We start from the raw sequence: 21,760 nt of genomic DNA, 5'->3' as shown, positions 1-21,760 counted from the left end.
GAAATAGGTAGAAATAATGTTATTTTTGCGTAATCTAACACCACCTGATTTAGACGTACAACCTAAGTGCGCTTTTGTTGTTTTGCGCTGATAACATACAGGATGTTTCTGAAATAAGTAGCAAACGTAACAGCGAGGGTGTTAATTATATGCAAGAGGGGGTCGCATGGCGAGTAAAAAAGCATGATTAAGGGTTGAAAACATTGTAAGAAAACAAGAATTAACAATCCGAAGCCGGTCCTGGGCGTGAATTGACAACATACAGAGAAATGGTCATAACAACTAAGCAGCTACATCGACGAATTATTTAAACTACACCTCGACATAGTATTAAGAATACAAGAAAGAAAAAATTAACGTAATGTAAACATTAGCTAGGTAATTGTAATTTCATTGAATTTCCAAGTTACCTATAAGTTATTGCGTTACCTTGATTAAGTGAATAACTTTCAAGTTAGTTTTCTTAAATTGCTAAGAAGATTGCTTGTTTCTTGTTAATTTTTTTACTTCTTTCGTTATTTCGGTTTAAAATAGACCAAAAGAAGTAATAAATCCATTTGAACTGCTCGCCTTTTGTTTTAGTTTGCCGTCCCTATGCTAGGTGGTTGGAATGAATTGCTGATTCTTATCTAAATAGCTATAAAGTAGTGTAAGAAACAAAGCGATCGTGTGGCAGTGGTTTTCTTTTTCTAGAATTATGATTGGTTGACTTTACAGAGTTGCTTCAGTTCATTTTCTATATCTATGGGTTGAGCACAGGAGATTTTGTGACTCGGGCATATTCGACAGAATTCGTTTAGGTTGTCAGACGCCAAGTGCAAATGTATGCATAGAGAAAGTCGTATAAAACTGGCACCCACCATAAACAATCCTCGGATTTAAACTTTACTAATAATTTGTTTTTTTTGTGGGCTTTAAAGATGTAAGTAGCGTAATTGTGCGTCCATTAGTTTTCTTAAAAAAAAGGAAAATTGTTTCTGGTGCAGGTGGAAGTTTAATGTCAACTTATTCAAAAACTACTAATATATCATAAGTTAATTGATGCCAATCAATTGCGCATCATTTGTGCGTGATGACTGAGCTATTATGCTAAGCGAAACGTACCTTTATATTATTTATTAGTAATAATTACATATAATACTTAATTTTTCATTAATATTACTAATACGTGAGCGCTATTAGTAAATAATTTATTAAACTATCCTTGAAATCACAACTTCCTGATCTAAGACGTATAAATCCAGGTAAAGCAAATAGTAATTTAAAATCTTTAAGCAAACGCGGTATTCATTCTGCTCAAGGGTATACTGTGTATCTAGTATTTTTCTTTCCAGTCATTCTTTATCCATGATCTGAACGTACTTATCTATCTTCATGGCATACTTTTTTCTTATCTATGATAATAACCATAGCTATGCCATAACGTAATCTATGGCCATAACAATTTATGGTCATAGCCATAGATAATAGATCTACAAAGGGTAGCAGTGGTCATAGCATAATGATGCTGGATAGTATCTATGCTACAAGGCCATTGTTCACGTAGCATTATTCAGCACCATTAGGACGTATCTTTGACAAGTAATCTATGATCTATTACTATGATAGTTAGTATATATAATCTATGGTGTAGTCTAATTTTCTATGGTGGTAGTAATCTATATTGTCTATGGGTGATAGTAAAATAACAAAGTCAAAGGTTACGGCAGTTTGTTTTCACGTCTTGTTTTTATTAATTGCAAAAATGCATAATAAGAAAAGAAATTCTAGGAAACAAATGATTTAAAATAATAAAAGTGCTTAAAGACAAAACTCCTAAGAAAATGTCGAGACATCGCAATGTGAGATCCATGAACTACTCAGAAGGTACCTACAGATGTTTTGTTCAATATTGAATAGAAGATTTTATTTTATTTATATTTAAGAGTACGATGGATATGATGATGTTTACGGACATTCTGTGGAAGATGACTACTGTGTTTCTCCTAGTGAAGCTGCTTTTATGTATGATAGAGAAGGATCAAAAAATAAACAAAAAATAGGAGCATTTTTTCAAACAGTGTCAAATATAGCCGAGGAACACGAAGGAGAAGTTGATTCAAAAGTACTTCCTTATATATTAGTACAGTGCAAGAAATCTATAAGGCTTTTGTAGGGCTCTGGTTCTGACATCGAGGAAGCCCGTTTACAGTCTTGCATTGATCAGGTCAAAGAAACTTTAGGTTCATCATTTTCCATTAAAGAAATAGTTTTGTCTCTCAAAAAAAATAATTTCGATATTGAAAAAACCATAAATGATTTATTGATGAAAAGGGCTGATGGAGAATTAAAACAGGAAACTGACAAAAAAGGGAAAGGTGAGTTAAACATATTGAATACCCTTTGTATATCTCATTTCAATGTAAATTCCTTGTTTCATATTCAACTTCACATTGTCCTTGGAATTTGATTATGTAAGGTAAGATGTTAATGCAGTATTCAGTAAAAATTCAAAGACTTTTGTTATACCAAAGTTGAATGGAATGACTAAAACTTCCGATAGCACAAGTCAATTAAACACCACTAGTAGCAATAATACTGAGGCAACTTCTTTAACTGATTTGGCTAATTTACATTTAAGTAATTATTCAGGCAGCGTGAAATTTCAAATTCCAAAATTGTTTGATAAAAGCAATAAAAGGTTTCCCTCCAATACATTAAGTTCTAAAACAAGCCAAACAGATAATGCTAAAAAATTCAACAGGAATATTAATGACAATGATAAAGAAATAAGTACAAAAAAATTAGCAGATCAGGTCTCTCAAATCAGTTTATCTGAAAGACAAAATAAATCATTAAGTTCAATTGAAAACAAAATTCAAAAACTGTGTCAAGAAGGTGATAATGTTTGGAAGATTGACTTAACAAAAGCCCTAAGAAATACAATCAGTGAGCCAGTTTTTAAGTCTAAACAGACAAGAAAAGATAACAATATGGTCACTGATGATTTTGATCTTCCCTTTATTGATTGTGAAGTAACTTCAGCTGAAAAAGAGGAAATAAGTTTTCCTTGCACACTAGATATCAGTTATGTGTTATCATTACCGTGTAATTTGCTCAAAAAACCCTCCACTTTCGGAAGAGTGTTATACAGAAAATACCGGAAAAGAAAAATGCATGTACTAAGTAAAAAAGAAAATATAAAGACGACGATTCCGNATTGTTTTTTTCCATTGTGATTTTCTTTTCTATGGTTTGAATATTCGATATATGATCCTTAAGTTTTATACATTCCTTTAATATATTGTCTTCTGAATTGAACATCATTTTTCGTTTCTTCTTGGAGAAGGTATTTCAGTGTATTTCTATTTAACTTTAAAATCGATCTTATTTATCTGTCTCCAATGTTTTCGATTTCTTTTTTCTTTTCATCCGCATATCTCCGCTTCAGACGACAATATCCTCTACCAATGTCTCGAATAGAAACATTCTTCTTCCAACTGTCTTTTACAAAATATAGGTTTGATCAATAATGTAGATTCTACATTGTAGAATGTTGATAAGTTACAAAATATATGAGCTTCTATACCTACTAATCAGAAGTGTCATGGCCAGTAGGTGATAGTCGGTTGTAAGTTTTCTCTTAGGATAAAAGACGTCTTCGTTTTCACACGATGATACGATAAAGAGGGGCTTGAAATGTCTCTATTTATCATAATTCTTGGAGTTCTTCGGCACTTTCTTTGCCCACGTGGTTTTTTTTTCCGAGCAGGCTAATGCATTTTGTTGAGCAGTATTTTATCTGTCTTTTGAAACAGAATATGGTAATTACTGCAATTAATATCATGAACGGAAGAACCGCAGTGATGATATAAAGGTTAATTGCTGTAGACGGACTGGGGTCTCTTTTATTTTCTGCAGCAGTGTTGCTATCTCTCAGTGATCCTGAGTTTAAGAGGTTTTTATTTTAGTGTCTAAGGCAGTTGTTCCAAATTGAATTTCTTCATTCTTGATTTTTGTAGTTTTTTTTTATATGTTTCATGATTTATGATGATGATTTTACCATAGTTAACTAGGCAGGAACCATCGTTGTATTTCTTGTCATTCGTATTCCATTTAATGGTGGTAGTTACCAATAGAGTTCCGCTTCGAAACGTCTTGATTTCTTCTTCATTTCGGACAAAAATTACAGGAAACAGACAATTCTGTGACATTTGTCTATCTGATTAGTACAGTAGTATTGGTGGTTATTCACGGCAGCACAATTGCTATAGGACTATACTTTCATATTTTAGCATAAAATCAGCCGGTATTAGGAGAATAGTGTTTTCTTTTATTAAGTAATACATTTTGTTTAATTTGAACTGGATAGGTCTTACAATTGGAAAGCTAATGATACATAGCACACTATCATTCGACAAAGTAATGGTTTGTTTGTTAAATCTTAATCGATTTCTTCATATTGGTCTTCGTCTACTGTTCCAAACAGATAATTAAGTGCATTTCCTATTCCGTTTATTGGTCCACGAGGGTTTCTATGGATTTTGAATTTATTGAGACATTCATTAATGCCAATGTTAATACAGTTTTTAAAGTAAAAGATATGGCAGCTTTGTGTTGAAGTTGTAATAGGGTACTTTTAGTAATTAAATTGGTATGTGTTACGTGGAAGATTAAAACACTTTTTTAAACAAAAGAACTTTGTTGACACACACGTAACAATTATTTAGTTCTAGATTCGTTCCCTTTTAGCGGATGAACTCGTAGATTTATCTGAACGATTACTTCGTTGTACTTTATTGTCAGAACGTGACTAACTAACTTATTATTGGGCTAGGCCCTTTTATACTAGCTACGGTATGATGTTTGTATGGCAATTAACAATTTGATGATATTACATTTTAGTTACATACATAACACCTTCCCTCTTAGATAATTATTATTTTCATGAAATAATTATTTACTAGTTGATTATTTAGTTCATCTTAGTCTAAAATAAAACAACTCCTATCGATACATATCTTAAATCTACGGTTTTTGAAATCGTTTATTCGTTAATTCAGGTAATAATATAATGTCTTTACTTAATTCGAGAAGGTGGTGTTTTACATCGGTCAAAACTGGTGGCATTTCTTTTGTTCCGGTTTCGGGGGCCGTTGGTGTGTCCTGGGGTGGAAGCATTCATAAGCCGGCTCTCTTCACTCGATCTTTGGGTGTAATCGTTGCAATTTATTATTTGAAGACAGGGCAAATGGGTTCCCATAGCTCTACATCTTTTCCATGGGGTGAACATCTTCAAGCAATTTGGACAGCAGCACCAGCAGGCGAGAATGGTCACCAATATGACACCAAGGATTGGTAACATGGTATAAAGCCAGTTTCCTCTCAATTGGATTATTGGTTTATTTAATTGATCGTCGATACTATTAGAGAAGTGTTGTTTGTAAGTTTTCCCGTTCCAAATCTAATTGTAAGATATAATGTTTGAGGGTTCCCATATATATCGGTTCCATGTTTAAATCGTGTACGTGTGCAGTGTCTTCCTGACAACAGTCTAACCGACAGCGTGACATTGATGGTGATGTTAGATGTTCTATCTTGCTAAGCTGAAATTTTTAATTCATTATTAAGAAATCCAACTCATTTTGGTTCCAATTCGATGAAGGCAGTGGCGATTAGCGGTTGTTTGGACATCCTCTGTCCTGGGCATTTCGTAGTTATACTCCCATTCATCGTCGAGTAGAATAGCCAAAGATTGTCATGTACCTTCTGTAATAATTCTTCTTGCAATTGAAGTTTGATGATCTTACATGATTTGGGCAGCGTGGTAGATCCAAAGGCTTGGGCTTCGCACTGACCTGAACTTGACCAGCCTTTGCTCGTAACATCTTTACAGATCCATATTTTGTCGATAAAGCCACACTTATCGAGTCGGGAGATTGCAACCCATGTGTTCCCTTTTTGTTCAATAGCCATGTATGTGTTTGAGGGTAAGATGATTTATAAAGGTTGGAAAAAGGGTCGAATACTGGATATGGATATATTTTATACAAGTGGAATGAATTGGGTACTACCAATGGAACTTTCAGAACTACAATTACCTTATCTTTATTGATGTAAACAGTTGGTTTTATGATAGAAAAATAAGAGTGATCCGAGTCTAAGTTAACATCGAAAGATAATTTGTACTCTGTTATTTCTGGTTGAATTAATTTTACTTCTTTTGTTAATATCCCTGGTTAGATTACACTTGGGTCTAACATTCCCATTTTTGCGTAAGTGCCTAAATTTAAGATATCCTTAATTTCTTTGTTGAGAATTGATACCATTTCTGAGATTATTTGGGCAGTGTCGAGTATGTGTAAAGAATAACTAAGTTTGGTATTTACGTCATTTAAATTTAGACCCCATTTTTCCAAATTGTCAAAATTTTTATTTGTTCTTATTAATTGTAATGATGGTGTTATTTAATTCAAGGTCGACATGGTGATGTGTGCCTGCTGTTTCATTGATTTTAATGATTCTTGATTCGATTCTTGCATCGATTCAATTGCGCTATCGTAAAAGTTAGTGTCATCTTCGTCAAGTCTTCCAAAGACGGTATGAAAGGCTTTTCCAATAACAGATAGTCATGCGCACTTCTGTCTTTTGTTTACATAGGCTTGTAAGATTTTATTAAAGTCGTTATCTAATTCCCTAATCGCTATTCCCAAGTAATTTGTGATAAGAACTTAATTCGTTTTATTTTTGGCTTCTAGTAAACTTAACTTATTATATCAGCTTATCAGTTGCACTCGGTCGAAAATTTGTTTGGTGTCTTTAATCAATACAATTTTCCAATGGGAGTTGGACACAAAGAGTGGGCCGGTATTATGGAAATAAATGTCAGTCTGGTTAAGTGGAGTGATTAGTGTCTTGAAACAAAAATATTTTCGTTGATAAGGATCCCTGTGTTTGGAGAAGTGAAATTTTATGTCCATATGCTTCGTTCGATTGCTGAATCTATTCCTGTTTTTGACATTACGATTCCGCAAAAGCCTATCCGTGAATTGCCAAATAGTTTCTTCGATTATTGACAGTACCATGAGAAATTCACACTTTCACCTTCACTGCCATTCAACCGTCCGCTCCGTAGAGCATTTCCAAACTTAATCCTCATATTTCGTAGTTTTATTATTAAAAGAGATGAAAGTTTTTGCACTATCTCGAACGGTAAAAATACTTCCGTCATATCCAATAAAAATCCCACCACTTCGTCTAACTTCGTCAATTGTTGGTGCTTCATTCTGGAACGAAACGTATATTCGATCGCGCTCTGGCAGATCACTTCGTAACCAACGTTTGTTTTTTGATAATAATCGGTCAATCTCCCTGTTTCAAGGAACGCATCCGCACAATGATACTGAGCACATAATAAGCCACATGATAATACTCCCAACAATATTTAATTTACATACCAATTCCGTTTCGTTCGATCCAAAGCCTTCGGGTTGTTACATGTAGACTTCTTGTAAGTCTCCATTCAGGAAAGCGGTCTTCGCATCGAAATGCTTAATAAACAGCTTCCTTTTTCCGGCCATCGCTAACAATGTTCTTAACGTTGTCTGTCGCACTAGTTGGTTTGTTTCAACAAGAAGAGCTATTGTAGATAGTGCCTTATCATTTTTCTTCTGCCATGAACGGTCTCTTTGGTCTTCCGCCGGTGGTTCACTCGACACAACATCCCATACTTATTTCAGCATTTATTAATATCATTTTTAATAAATAACGCCAAGACTGGTAGTTTTCTCTATTTATTTTTTGATCCTTTAATTTGCACTTTCTGCCATTTTTCGCGATCGATGTTGATGCCACTTACCCGTTATTACCTTATACTTATATCGTTATGATTTTTATTATCAACGCGCTGTCTGGGGTCCAGAACCTGTTGTGTATGAAGACTTCTTTAGACTAGATGATAATAAAAATTGCGGGAAAACTATTTATTATAACAAAACTTCAATTATTAATTCTGTGGCTACATATGCCCATTGCTTATGACTAATACAGACAAAACAAAGAACAAAGAATATAATCATAATCCAGATCATAGTTCAAACCTTAAACATAACATTTGGATAAAATATAAACGGAAACATTAATTTAATTGTTTATCGTTACATATATTCACACACAAACACACACGTTGCTTTATATCAGCCAACACACACTCGTTGGAATATCTTGGATTCAAAATTTCGATCCTGGTCAGTGTGAATTTCCGTAGGAACTCCATATCGGCTGATTCAGTTGTTTGTTATTGCCTTCGCTGCATTGGTGGTATCCTAGTTGGGGATTCCGTAAGCTTCAGGCCACTTGCTGAAGTAATCCATCACAACGAGGATGTAGCAAATGCCTTCGTCAGTCCGTGGAAAGGGACCAGCGATATCCATGGTTATCCTTTCGAACGTTGTACTGATGCATCTTTTCTCGTATCCTGGTTCTTGGGCCTTTGTCTAGCGTCACTCAGTAATATCTCATGCAGTTTTTCTAAGGTCTTCTTCACCCCAAAATATCTACTTCCAGTACCAGCATGCAACTCTTTTATCACTTCTTTTGTCTTCTTCTTGGAGCTTACTTCTGACATTCCAACCCTCTTTCACATGCTTTTTCAAATGTAAAAATCAATCATGGTGTGTCGGTATGCATGTTAGTGTATCTGATGACGTCAAGCCAATGTCATTGCCCGTTCCTTTCTGCGACTGGTCTCTATTCCGCGGCTTCGATTTCCAGCCGTCTTGGTGGCGGTCCACTGTAGTCGTACATGAATTTCGTGAAGATCTTCTTTCCTCCGGCAGCATATTCTCTAGGTTCGCTTCCACGTTCGCAGCGAACGGGTTGCAGTGGCTTACAAGACCGCCCACGTACGCGAATGCTCGCGCGCCCAGTCTTGCAGCTTCCGCGTATCCCTCATTAGATCGGGCTAGGTCATACATGGCCAGGTTTACGCGAATTCCCCACTGCTCTTCCCCCTGATGATTAGGCTGAGCGCCACCTTGCCCATAAGTGAGGTCCACCTCTGGATTGCCGTGCGCACCAGCATCACGCGACTGAGTGGTTCGAAGCAGCTTTTATTCCACGCCGAAGCAGCCCGAACATAGTCTTCCAGTTACTTAGAAATTGATTTATATCATGTTTTAGGAATTCCTTTAGAGTATGAAGCTGCGTTATAAGGCGCTGTTTGTTTGTGGATGATGCGGACTAGACAAGAAATGTTTTATTTTAAACAGTTTATTTAAATCTTTGATTATTTCTGAATAAAAGTCTTGCCCCTGGTCGGAAAGAATAGTTTTCGGGATACCAAATATCATGATGAATTCAACTAGATGATTGGCAATGGTTAATGCATCATNAAGTCACTTTCACATGCTTTTTCAGATGTAAAAAAAAATCATGGAAATAATTTGAATGTACCTATTTACAGAATTCTTTAAAAACTGTCTAATCCAGATGACAGTGTCTATGTAGAAGTATTAAAACTGTTACCTAATAGTGATTCTTTTTATAAGAAAAGGAAGAAAGAAAGACGGAAATTGTTATACTTCACATTTTTCTTAATGAACTCAACCACAAAAAGTACAAAGGCAATGGAGTCACCTGGATTTTTGGCTTTCAGAAAAGACAGTGGAGACAGTAGGAGACAGTGTATTCTTTATACGTAAAAATATCTACAACCTCCGCTTGATATATTAGCGTGTTATAGAATAGGCAGATACTATTCTGTCTCAAACTCAATGGGACAATATTTTTGATAATATTTCTAACGCACACTGCCTTGTAGTAGGCGATTTTAACTCGCATAATATCTCTCCGAATTGTTACAAAACGGACAGTAATGGAGAGCTCTTCGAAAATCCTTCAGAAAAATCTTTACATAACGAAAATATATACACCTAGATTGGTATTCATCGAAATTGCAAATCAAACATTATCATCATAAGGTCGTCAGTCCTAAGACTGGTTGGATACGCACCTCCACTCTTTCCTATTCTGAACTAGTCTTCGCATTTCCCTAAAACTAAAACAATTTTCCTTCTCCTATTTTTATATTCGCTTTTTCCCTACCTTTCCTTCCCTTACATACCAGTATTTTTGTTTTACTTATATTTTCATGCAGTACTGTTTTGTCAATACCGCTTCCATTTTATTTAAAATCTCTAACTCCTCCATGCTAGATGCTAATACTGCTATATATCGTAGTAAATCAAACACTGACTTAATATTGTCTATCATGAATTCGACTGATAGAATTAATTTCGAAGTTGTTGACCACTTTCCTATATGAATCTCAGACAGAAAAGTATCACTACTCAAGAAAAACTTTTAAAAGCTCTACTAATCGTACCGAATGGTTCAAATTTTGCTAGACCCTCAATAAATCTATTCTTTTTACAGAAATGAATATGCCAATTTAAATCCCACAGAAAAGGATTCCTTTTTCATTCGTACTATTATGGATGTAGTTATCCAAAAATAAATGCTAAGCCAAAAACTAATTCTGTACCATGGTGGTCATGTGAAAGAAAATCTGGACTAAAAATCGGCATACAATCATCACAACTGTCTTAAACAAATTGAAAGCATTTCAATGCGTTTGATGTTTTCTCTCGATGTCACACTACCCTTTTCATATAAAAGCAACGCGCCGACTGTTCTGTAAACCAGCAAAGTAGACTGACTACAATGTCCCGCTGACTCTAATTACCCCATGCATCACTACATATAAAAAAGTTTAAAGGTAGTGGTGTCGAGTGTCGTTACTGTCTAATATTTTTCAAAAAATTACTTTTTCAGCCTCAGCTTTTAGTTTTTCCGCTTTGATGCTTTATTTGTTTCCTATATTTTCGCTTTGGACTTTCAGGTTGATATAAAATTTTCGAAAATTTTGAAAACTACCTTGTTTGTAGGATTCAATATTATTTTTGTTTTGAGAATTTTTTCTGTATTTTTCTGTCGTACGTCTTCAACGTAGATAAATAAATAAATTTGGTAAAGCTTCATTGATATTTGTAAACACCAAATCAACATTTCCAATGTTGAAATTGCCAATTGGCTTGCTTTCGATATTTAAAGCAATCATTATCCGTTTTGTCTTATGTAAATCCATATTTCCGATCATAATGCGGGAGATAAATTGAATTTCAGGGTTGCTAAGAATATTCCTTAGTTTTATAATCCGCTTGTATTAAACTCTATCGATTGAATTTCGATTCATGTATACACAGTGGCTATTGGTTTTCGTCTCGTATATCACAGAATCGTGTTTGTTTGTACCTCTGCTCTAAAGACACTGTTAATGAAATATCCGGTAAAAAAGCAACTGCTGGAGAATAGATCCTTGTGGTGACGCCACTAGTATCCAAGGGCGTCTTGTCATGATTTCAAATGTTTGCCCAATTATACTTCATAGCGTCGTTACTCAAGAGTTGTTAAAATTGGATATTGATCCAGTGTCTAAACTTACATTCATAAAAGCTGACGTCAAGCTGCGCTGATACGAGTATGTGTGCTGCTTCAAGTTTATATTAAACCGGAAGATCTTCTTCCTCCTAACCTTCAAATCTGTTTTGATAACACGAACTGATGGATTTAGTTCTCTTCAGAAAAATCCGTATGTTTCAAATGCAAAGAAGAGGGGCACATAGTAAAATATTGCCAGACTGAAAACTCCCTTTACATCTCCTCATCCATCGAATTACACCGTTTCTACAGACACCAACTAGTCTCTTGCTACTGATACAGCGATTTTTCAGCCATCATCAAGAACAACACACCTGTTGATACTAGGTACTGATTCAATCCTCACTGTATTTCCTGCAAACAACAAAAGACTGCATCAACTACAGCTGGCCTAAACATCATTGAATTTAACAGTGCACAGTATCCAATCAGCATGGCAGATTTATCCAAGTTCTTATTGAAAAGCTATGGTTTCTGTTCGGTGACTGCAGTATTCGCTCACTGCCTCTATATGCTTTCGGATTTTGTTGTTGAAGAATAAATCACTTTTTTTTGTTTGTTTGGTTTTTATTTTGTACAATATGAACACTATGTACACTTACTAACTATTTGCTTGTATATTAAATATTGTTGGTTGATAATTGAATTGTTGAATATGAATTGATTGAGTTGCTAAATTGAATACTGAATGTCGAATTTTGAATTGATTTGAATGTCGACTTGATTGAATGTAGAATCTTGAATGCCAAAAATTTGCCTTTTTGTTGCTTAAATAAAGTCTGCACAAAATAGGCAACGCCTATCATGCAAAATTACCCTTTCGCCGTCGTTACGCACCCCTCAGGTATTATCTGTACATTCCGAAGTGATGACGTAGCGATGGACTTGGGTTTTCCATTAATGAATGATATTCTGAGACCTACCGGGTCCGATCTCTTCGTTAAAATTACTGCATTACCTATTCTAAGAAACTAATTTTTATCTATACCTACACAAATAAATACCTTAACATTGAATAGAACTAGAAGAAAATACAAAGTGTTGACTATCTAAAAATACGAACAAAATTAAATATTTACAAAAATTACAAACCCTAACAAAATTGAATATGTATATATACAAATACTAATTGATGACGCAACAGTTTCTCTAAACTATTTGAAGTAGACAAAGAGTTTACATCTGATATTCCAAGTCACTTTCACATGCTTTTTCAGATGTAAAAAAAAATTCATGGAAATAATTTGAATGTACCTATTTACAGAATTCTTTAAAAACTGTCTAATCCAGATGACAGTGTCTATGTAGAAGTATTAAAACTGTTACCTAATAGTGATTCTTTTTATAAGAAAAGGAAGAAAGAAAGACGGAAATTGTTATACTTCACATTTTTCTTAATGAACTCAACCACAAAAAGTACAAAGGCAATGGAGTCACCTGGATTTTTGGCTTTCAGAAAAGACAGTGGAGACAGTAGGAGACAGTGTATTCTTTATACGTAAAAATATCTACAACCTCCGCTTGATATATTAGCGTGTTATAGAATAGGCAGATACTATTCTGTCTCAAACTCAATGGGACAATATTTTTGATAATATTTCTAACGCACACTGCCTTGTAGTAGGCGATTTTAACTCGCATAATATCTCNTAAACAGTTTATTACACAATATACAATATTTACAAGTATGGACGACTAACAGCAATATACATAAACGAGAAAAAGGCCTATGACAACGAGACGACTGACTAACGACAACGACAACGGGAGACTGCCTTCCCGCACTTTTCCTTGTTAGTTCTCGCTTACTCCTCGCTGATTAGGTAGCGCCATTTTGAACGACCACTACTTCTATGGTTGAACATATGAAATAACATAGATAGGGAATGTTTGCTTAAACTAAATATTATAACTATCTTACTTTATAAATGTAACATATATCTGTTATATACCATATATAACAGCTACCTGCCGTTAACAACTGTTTCATCTATGATTCACTATAATCTCTTAACTAGTGATGGGCATAACGATTCTTATTCGATAACGTTGCAAATTGGAACTTTGAATAAAAATAACGTTTTTAAAAAACGTTATTAAATAACGTTATTTTGAAACAAATCAAAACGGCTTTTTCGATTATTTTCAAATTATAATTAAGTTGGGGTAATAAAAACAACATAAAATTTAAAATAAAACACATTTTATAAATATATGATAGATTCATTTAAACATAAATGATTATCGATAGTCGATCCGTTCCGTTCATCTGTTCTGTTGTGTTGCAGCGCTTGCCACTTTACGTTCCTCAGTAACGAGTTATACGATAAATAGTAACGTTCCGCAACGTTGCAACAAAATAACGTTAACGGAATAACGACCCATCACAAGTGTAATCTATGGTGATGTATATTCCCTCTAAAACTCGCACACCTGCGTTGACGCCATAGGTGTAAAAATGGTTATTTATCTATTTCATCACACAGTTATTGAAGATAGAAATTGTTAACTTTCTGGCTTCTGTTAACAATTTGTTATTTAGATGTTGGAATTAGTGAGTGCGCCGAGGTGCTATTATATACTGAAAACTGCACAAAAACTCTGATTACAAGTATTAGTTTTATCAAGTAGGTATGTATGTACATTTGAATGAGTTTGATATGTTTCTTGAAGTTTATTATTTTAGGTTGGTGGCTAAATATCAACCCCTTTATCATCATTCTTTGAAATATAACATCCAATAAGATATTTCCAAGTTCTTCAGATGTGAAGTTAAAAGTACTTGATATATAGGGTATAAACCCCATAAGTATATGGTTTGTGTTACAAGTGAATATTTGGTATGCTTTCGGACTTTACATAACAGAGTCAAATTTTGATTTACTGATTGCTTGGCTCAGTTTTGGTAAATAATTGTGGGGCAATTGCAAACTAGTCTGCAATTGCTTCATATTATGCAATAATAATTTCCGTATTTGTGAATTGTGGCTTGTCTATCCTTCCTGGTTGTGTTCATTGTAATACTGTTCTTATATCAGTATTAATGAGGCCAAGTTGATCTGGTGCATAGTGGTTTTTCAACGTAGACTAATTTATTGCAGATTATTATGCACTTTCAGTGGATTAATCTATAACTTTTGGGTTGACTAAAACGATAAAGTGAAACAGATGGTCAAATTTTTTATTGCAAACTACACTACCCTCTTCATATACCACTTCTCAGTAAAATAATGCTCAATTTGTCTGAAATATAAATTGCAAGAATGTACTGCCCTTAAAACAACATCAAAATTCTTAAAATGCCAAATGTAGTTGATATGTAAAAAACTGTGTATGGCATGTGCTGGAAGTGGAGGTTTATCTTTTTCAACTACAAATTGTTAATTGAGCCAAATTTTAATGACACTATTTTTCAATATGGATACTGCAGTGTGTGGCAATTTGTAAACTAATCTACAATTGCTTTGCATTCTGCAGTAATGACTTCAATATTTGTGAATTAACATACCTTTCCTGGTTACATTGTAACATTGTTCTTGTATGTTAGTATTAACGAGCCAAGTTAATTTGGTGGATAGTTTCTTAGTTCTCCGACATATCCTTCTAATTTGTGAGAGAGTTATCAATCTACATGCTGAATTAAATAGGTAATCAAAGTGTGCACTCCACACTACACAAGTCCCTTCACTTACCATATTGTTACACTTCTCATTAAAATAATTTCAACTAAATTAGGTATAAACTTTAATATGCTGGCTTTAAAACAACAAATACAATAGAATACAAATCTACGACAATTTGTTTTGCAAGTGAAAGTCTAGAATCCTTTTCAACTTCAAACTATTGAGTCTAATTTTGACTGAGTATGGGTAATGTATAATGTGGCAATTGTAAACTAATCTACAATTGCTTCACATTATACATAATTTCTGTATTTGTTAATTGTGTTGTTCTTTCCATATTTTTTTGTGCTACTGTCCTTAATTATTTTTCAATTTTCCAGTTCTTTTTATACGTTTCCGGCTTTTTCCAGTTTCTATAAATATATAGTGCTGGATTGCCTGTTTTTTTTCCATTAATAACTTTTTTTATTGTNTTTTTTGAAAAATATACAGTGGTGTGTTAAGTTATCAATAGCCTGGCTCCTAACTATACTTAGGATATTATTAATTTTGTTTACATATTCACTAGCTAAAGTATCCCTGGACTTTACGTTTTGGTAAGGATCCCTGTGTTTGGATAAGTGAAATTTTATGTCCATATGCTTCATTCGATTGCTGAATCTATTCCTGTTTTTGACGTCTACGATTCCGCAAAAGCCTATCCGTGAATTGCCATATAGTTTCTTCGATTCCTGACGGTACCATGAGAAATTCACACTTTCACCTTCACTGCCATTCAACCGTCCGCTTCGTAGAGCATTTCCAAACTTAATCCTCATATTTCGTAGTTCTATTATTAAAAGAGATGCAAGTTTTTGCACTATCTCCAACGGTAAAAATACTTCCGTCATATCCAATAAAAATCCCACCACTTCGTCTAACTTCGTCAATTGTTGGTGCTTCATTCTGGAACGAAACGTATATTCGATCGCGCTCTGGCAGATCACTTCGTAACCAACGTTTGTTTTTTGATAATAATCGGTCAATCTCCCTGTTTCAAGGAACGCGTCCGCACAATGATACTGAGCACATAATAAGCCACATGATAATACTCCCAACAATATTTAATTTACATACCAATTCCGTTTCATTTGATTCAAAGCCTTCGGGCTGTTGCATGTAGACTTCTTCTTGTAAGTCTCCATTCAGGAAAGCAACTCTTTTATCACTTCTTTTGTCTTCTTCTTGGAGCTTACCTACTTCTGACATTCCAACTCTCTTTCACATGCTTTTTCAAATGTAAAAATCAATCATGGTGTGTCGGTACGCATGTTAGTGTATCTGATGACGTTAAGCCAATGTCATTGCCTGTTCCTTTCTGCGACTGGTCTCTATTCCGCGGCTTCGATTTCCAGCCGTCTTGGTGGCGGTCCACTGTAGTCGTACATGAATTTCGTGAAGATCTTCTTTCCTCCGGCAGCATATTCTCTAGGTTCGCTTCCACGTTCGCAGCGAACGGGTTGCAGTGGCTTACAAGACCGCCCACGCTCGCGAATGCTCGCGCGCCCAGTCTTGCAGCTTCCGCGTATCCCTCATTAGATCGGGCTAGGTCATACATGGCCAGGTTTACGCGGATTCCCCACTGCTCTTCCGCCTTGATGATTAGGCTGAGCGCCACCTGGCCCATAAGTAAGGTCGACCTCTGGATTGTCGTGCGCACCAGCTGCTGCATCACGCGACTGAGTGGTTCGAAGCAGCTTTTATTCCACGCCGCACCAGCCCGAACATAGTCTTCCAGTTACTTTGAAATTGATTTATATCATGTTTTAGGAATTCCTTTAGAGTATGAAGCTGCGTTATAAGGCGCTGTTTGTTTGTGGATGATGTGGACTAGACAAGAAATGTTTTATTTTAAACAGTTTATTTAAATCTTTGATTATTTCTGAATAAAAGTCTTGCCCCTGGTCGGAAAGAATAGTTTTCGGGATACCAAATATCATGATGAATTCAACTAGATGATTGGCAATGGTTAATGCATCATGATTTGTGATAGGTTTTTCAAATGAATATTTAGTAAAATCATCCTGCATAGTGAGGATATATTTATTACCATTTTCTGGTGTCTTTTCTTGCGAACCAGGTTAAAGAGTCATACGCAGTCGCTCACGTAGTTTTTCTAAAGTCTTCTTCACCCCAAAATATCTTCTTTCAGTACCAGCATGCAGCTCTTTTATCACTTATTGGTATTTCCATGGTGTTTTCCTGGTCGATGTTCAATTTTGATATTGTACTGTAAACGCTGTAATCATCCAGCCACCTGTCTTTCAAGGTTAGGGAGCTGCAGCAACTATTTAACAGAAGAGTGGTTAGTTTTCAGCAGGAATTCGCGCCCATATAACACATCGTTCAATAAGTCCCGAGACTAACAACGAAAACAACATTTTTTTTCAAAAAACATTTTTATTCATCAATATAATCTGCTTTTAAAGTGATACAATCTCTCCAACGCCTTTCCAACATTTCTATACCATGTTTATAGAAGGATTTATCATTTGCTTCAAAATAGGCTTCAGTTTCGGCAATGACCTCCTCATTCGGGCCAAATTTTTTTTCCTGGAGCATTTTTTTGAGATCAGCAAATAGCCAGTAGTCGCTGGGGGCTAAATCTGGCGAATACGGGGGGGTGGGGAAGCAAATCAAAGCCCAATTTGTTGAATTTTGCCATTGTTTTCATGAACTTGTGGCATGGTGCATTGTCTTGGTGAAAAAGAACAAAAATTTACTTAAAATGCGTATAACTATTTTTCTATTAACCTATTAGTTTTACTACAATATTATACAAGAAAGTGAAGACAACAGATAACTTTAAAATTTTGTGAATTACATTTCAAAATAGTCTTTCGTAGATGACGATCGTCTTGATCTAACTTGAGACAGACATGGAGTTGATTCTCGACTGGTTCGTTCGTCGTCGTTTTCTTCTTTGATTTCGCGTAATCTCGCTAGTCGAACTAATTGTCTATCATTTATTTCATGTCGCTCATTGTGGTTGGTAATGCTAATATAGGGAATTCCGTAACAGTTTTGCACTTTTTAAAGAATTTGCCTATCACGGACACACGCGATAAATTGCAACAACTGCACATTATTAATATTACACATAAGATGAACGAAACTCCGATAATAGTTGTTTTAATTTATGAATACCAATATTATTTAATTGGACGTCGATGATATTAGAATGTTGTTCGCCACTGATTGATGCCATCGTTGGTTCCGTCATTATGAAGAGCCAGGAGTTCGATAATAAGGGTTAAAAAGGATTGGCGAAAGCACACAGCCCTGACGAACTCTTCTCTTAACTTATATGTCATCGGTTGTATTTTTTTCTATCTGAACTACTGCTCTTTGACCATAATAGAGATTTGGAATGATGTTAATATCTCTGGAATCTATGTTTTTTCCTGTAAGAGTTTTAAAACATGGTCATGACGAACTATATCGAAACCTTTAGTGTAGCACAAATACATGTCCTGGTTCATGTCTAGGCATCTTTGGGTCATAACATTAAGTGTGAATATTGCTTCACGAGTGCCGAAACCATTTCGGAAACCAAATTGCGTGTGGCTTATATCTTTTTCTAGTTTTCTGTATTTTCTGGCAAGTAACACCTTCAAGAATATCTTCAGTGTGTGCCCCATCAGACTTATAATGCGGTAATCCTGACACTGTCTAGGATTTCTTTTTTTTGGTAGTGTTATAAAAGTTGATATCAGTCATTCTTGTGGTATGATTCCTGATATATGCTGTTAAATAAATCTACCAAGGCAAGGATATGTTCTTCTTCGATAAGTTTGAGAATTTCGATTGGTAATCCATCTGGGCCTAACGCTTTTCTGCTTTTCATTGGATTTAGTGCATATAAAATTTCCTCTTTTGTTGTTTTAGGATCTTCGTCTCTGTCCGTAAGTTCGGTAGTCTTTTTGTCTGTGATATTCAAAGAGTTCTTCGACGTAATTTTTCCAAATTTTTAGTTTTTCTGATATATCTGTTATTATTTTATTGTCTACGTCATATAATGTATTGAGTCGATTTCGTCTTTGTAGCCTTGACTTTGATTTTATTTCGTATTTGATGCTGTATTTACCTTTAGAAGTTCTCGTTTATCCATAAGATCCAGAATTTCATCGGTCATTCAATCGTGGTTTGCTTTATGTTTCTCAGTTTTACTCATTGTCTTCGTGGGTTTCATCAGTGCTGACTTAAAGTTAAAATTTTTTATTTATGTCATGTCCGTTCTCATATTCTCCTTTCATACCGAATGTTCTTAGATTGTTATTTATTTTTTGCTCTGGCGGATTTCCGCTTTCTGTAACTGTCCGATGTCAATTTGATTCTTTTTAGTTCTATTTATCATTCTTTTTAGTTTGATATGAAATCGTGCTATTGCGGGATTGTGGTGATCAGAAAAAATATCAGCGCTTGGATATGCTTTTACTTATTTAACGCCATTTCTGTATCTTTCATTTATTAGGAAGTAGTCTATCTCGTTTCTAACTGGTCTGTCCTTGGCATCTTGTGGGGATTTCCAAGTATTAGTCTTCGCATGGGAAGTTTATACAAAGTGTTTGCTATTATGTAGTTGTTCCCCTGACAAAATTCTATAGGGTTGTTCGGAAAGTCATTTCATTTTTTTTTTGTGGAAATGAAAGACAGTTTTCGTATAATAAACAAATACTTTATTAAATTATATATTGACCGTTCTGGTCCAACACCTTTTGCCATCTTTCTGGTAGTGGAAATGGTTTGAGCCGGTTCATCTTTTTTGCTCCATGACCTCTTTTGTTTGACGTTGTTGTATACAACCTATTTTTCGTCCCCAGTGATGATGCGCTTCAAAAACGGATCATTTTTGTGACGTTTTAAAAGCGAATCGCAGACGTCAATGCGGCGACACAGATTTCTCTCTGTGAGAACATGGGGAACCTATACATCGAGCTTCGAGGATAATCCCAGGCCTTTCAAGTGGTCATAAACTGTTGAATTTGATAAATTTAACCTCAATCCGATCTCACGTGTTGTTATTCGCCGGTTCACATCAACTAATGCCTTTATCGCGTCTTTATCAGCTTCAACCGGCCTTCCCGAACGTGGTGCATCTTCGACATCAAAATTGCCGGATCGAAATTTAGCGAACCAGTTCTGGCACTGGAGTACTGTCAACACACCTTCTCCATACACATCAGTCAATTTCTTTCTGGCTTGAACAGCATTTTTACCCTTTCTGTAGTAAAACAGTAAGATATGTCGAAAATGCTGCTTATCCCCACAATAATTCTTATCGAGCAATTTATATTGCTGAGGCTTATACATGTAGTTCTCTGTGATTGAGTCTTTTTTAAATCATTTTTTTAATGACGTAAATATTCACGTTAAGAAAAAATCTATTTAAACCAAGTTGAAAACGATTAAAACATGTGTTCAAAGTAAATACATGAACACATGTTTAAAATATTTTGTACTGTTTTGTGTACATTTCTGATGTACCATTTCTCTATAATTTTTTGGGTGTTCCACGCAGTTTTGCTAAATTTGTAGTGAATATTGACCAAGAGCTTCTTTCCACATTGCCTGTACTTTCTGATTTTCATAGCTATCTCTGCCCATATGTTTATTGTAATAGGGGAGCACGGGGGAATCGTAGTCAGTTAAGGAGAATTGTAAAAAAGTAGCTTAAAACATAATTTTTTTAATTGCAGTTTAGTGTTTTAGAAAGTATATTTATTAAGCTATAAAACTAAGCAGTTACCAATAAAAAAAATTAACGAAAACGTCACAAATGTTGGCTGGTTGAGAGTATTGGAGATGATTCAGTGTTGGCATTCAGTGAGTCATTAGTCACCGTGGTTGGTGGACAGCGGTGAATAAAGAAATTTTCCTCGTTAAAAAGTCCCGAATTCATCGCGTCTATATCAGTGTTACGAAAACCCGATATAGCTTTAACGATTGATTCCACTCTGCCCTTTGAAATAGGGAGACTACGTCATACGGAGTGATTTTAACAAGATCTTTTGATTTCAGATAGAGGTCACACTCACGGTTATAAGCCCGCTTAACCCTCCGTCTGCAACGTGCTGTAGAAGTAAAATTCCTGCAACGTCGGTCTGAAGGACCGATATCCAAAAAAAATTATTGAAAGCTGTCAGTTGTAATTTTTTTTGCAGTAACGACTCCGATATACATATTTTATTAAGTCTCGGTACATTTTTTATACATTTTATTACACTTCTTTGACATAAAATAACCATGGAATTATACGTACCATAGAACAACATTATATTTGATAATAGGCATGCAAAAAAAGAAAAAATATTTCTTTGTTAAAAAACTTTTGCAGAGGATTGGTTTAATGTACAAACTAAACAAAAAATATGTTTTATTCACATAAGTGCATATAGATAACTGGTACTACTCATCTGTATCTTCCCATATATAACAGTCATGACAAATTCCATGGAGGTGTTCTAAGCAGAGGAACAGGCTACATTTTAGACATTTGTACCTGGTTTTTCTATTCTTCTTAGACGAACATGGCAGACATCGACCATAAATTGGATTTTGGTTTGCAGGAACATTTTCAGTTTCTTTTCCACACATTTCCTGAAGACGTAATCGAATTG

At 35.0% G+C, this 21,760-nt stretch overlaps 1 protein-coding gene across 1 annotated transcript; it reads left to right on the top strand.

Annotated features, from left to right (window-relative positions):
- Window positions 1-1,676: 1,676 nt before the first annotated feature.
- LOC112906511 (HBS1-like protein) lies at window positions 1,677-3,191 on the top strand. Its single transcript, XM_025980745.1, has 4 exons — window positions 1,677-1,866; window positions 1,926-2,104; window positions 2,156-2,357; window positions 2,459-3,191. The coding sequence occupies exons 1-4, from the start codon at window positions 1,824-1,826 to the stop codon at window positions 2,515-2,517; spliced, it is 483 nt and encodes a 160-aa protein (XP_025836530.1). The 5' UTR covers window positions 1,677-1,823; the 3' UTR covers window positions 2,518-3,191.
- The last annotated feature ends 18,569 nt before the right edge of the window (window positions 3,192-21,760 follow it).

The sequence above is a fragment of the Agrilus planipennis genome, unplaced genomic scaffold (genome assembly GCF_000699045.2).
Source record: "Agrilus planipennis isolate EAB-ADULT unplaced genomic scaffold, Apla_2.0 scaffold62, whole genome shotgun sequence".
NCBI classification, from domain to species: domain Eukaryota; kingdom Metazoa; phylum Arthropoda; class Insecta; order Coleoptera; family Buprestidae; genus Agrilus; species Agrilus planipennis.
Note: the sequence above shows the minus strand (reverse complement) of the source record. Positions and strands in the feature narration are given on the sequence as shown.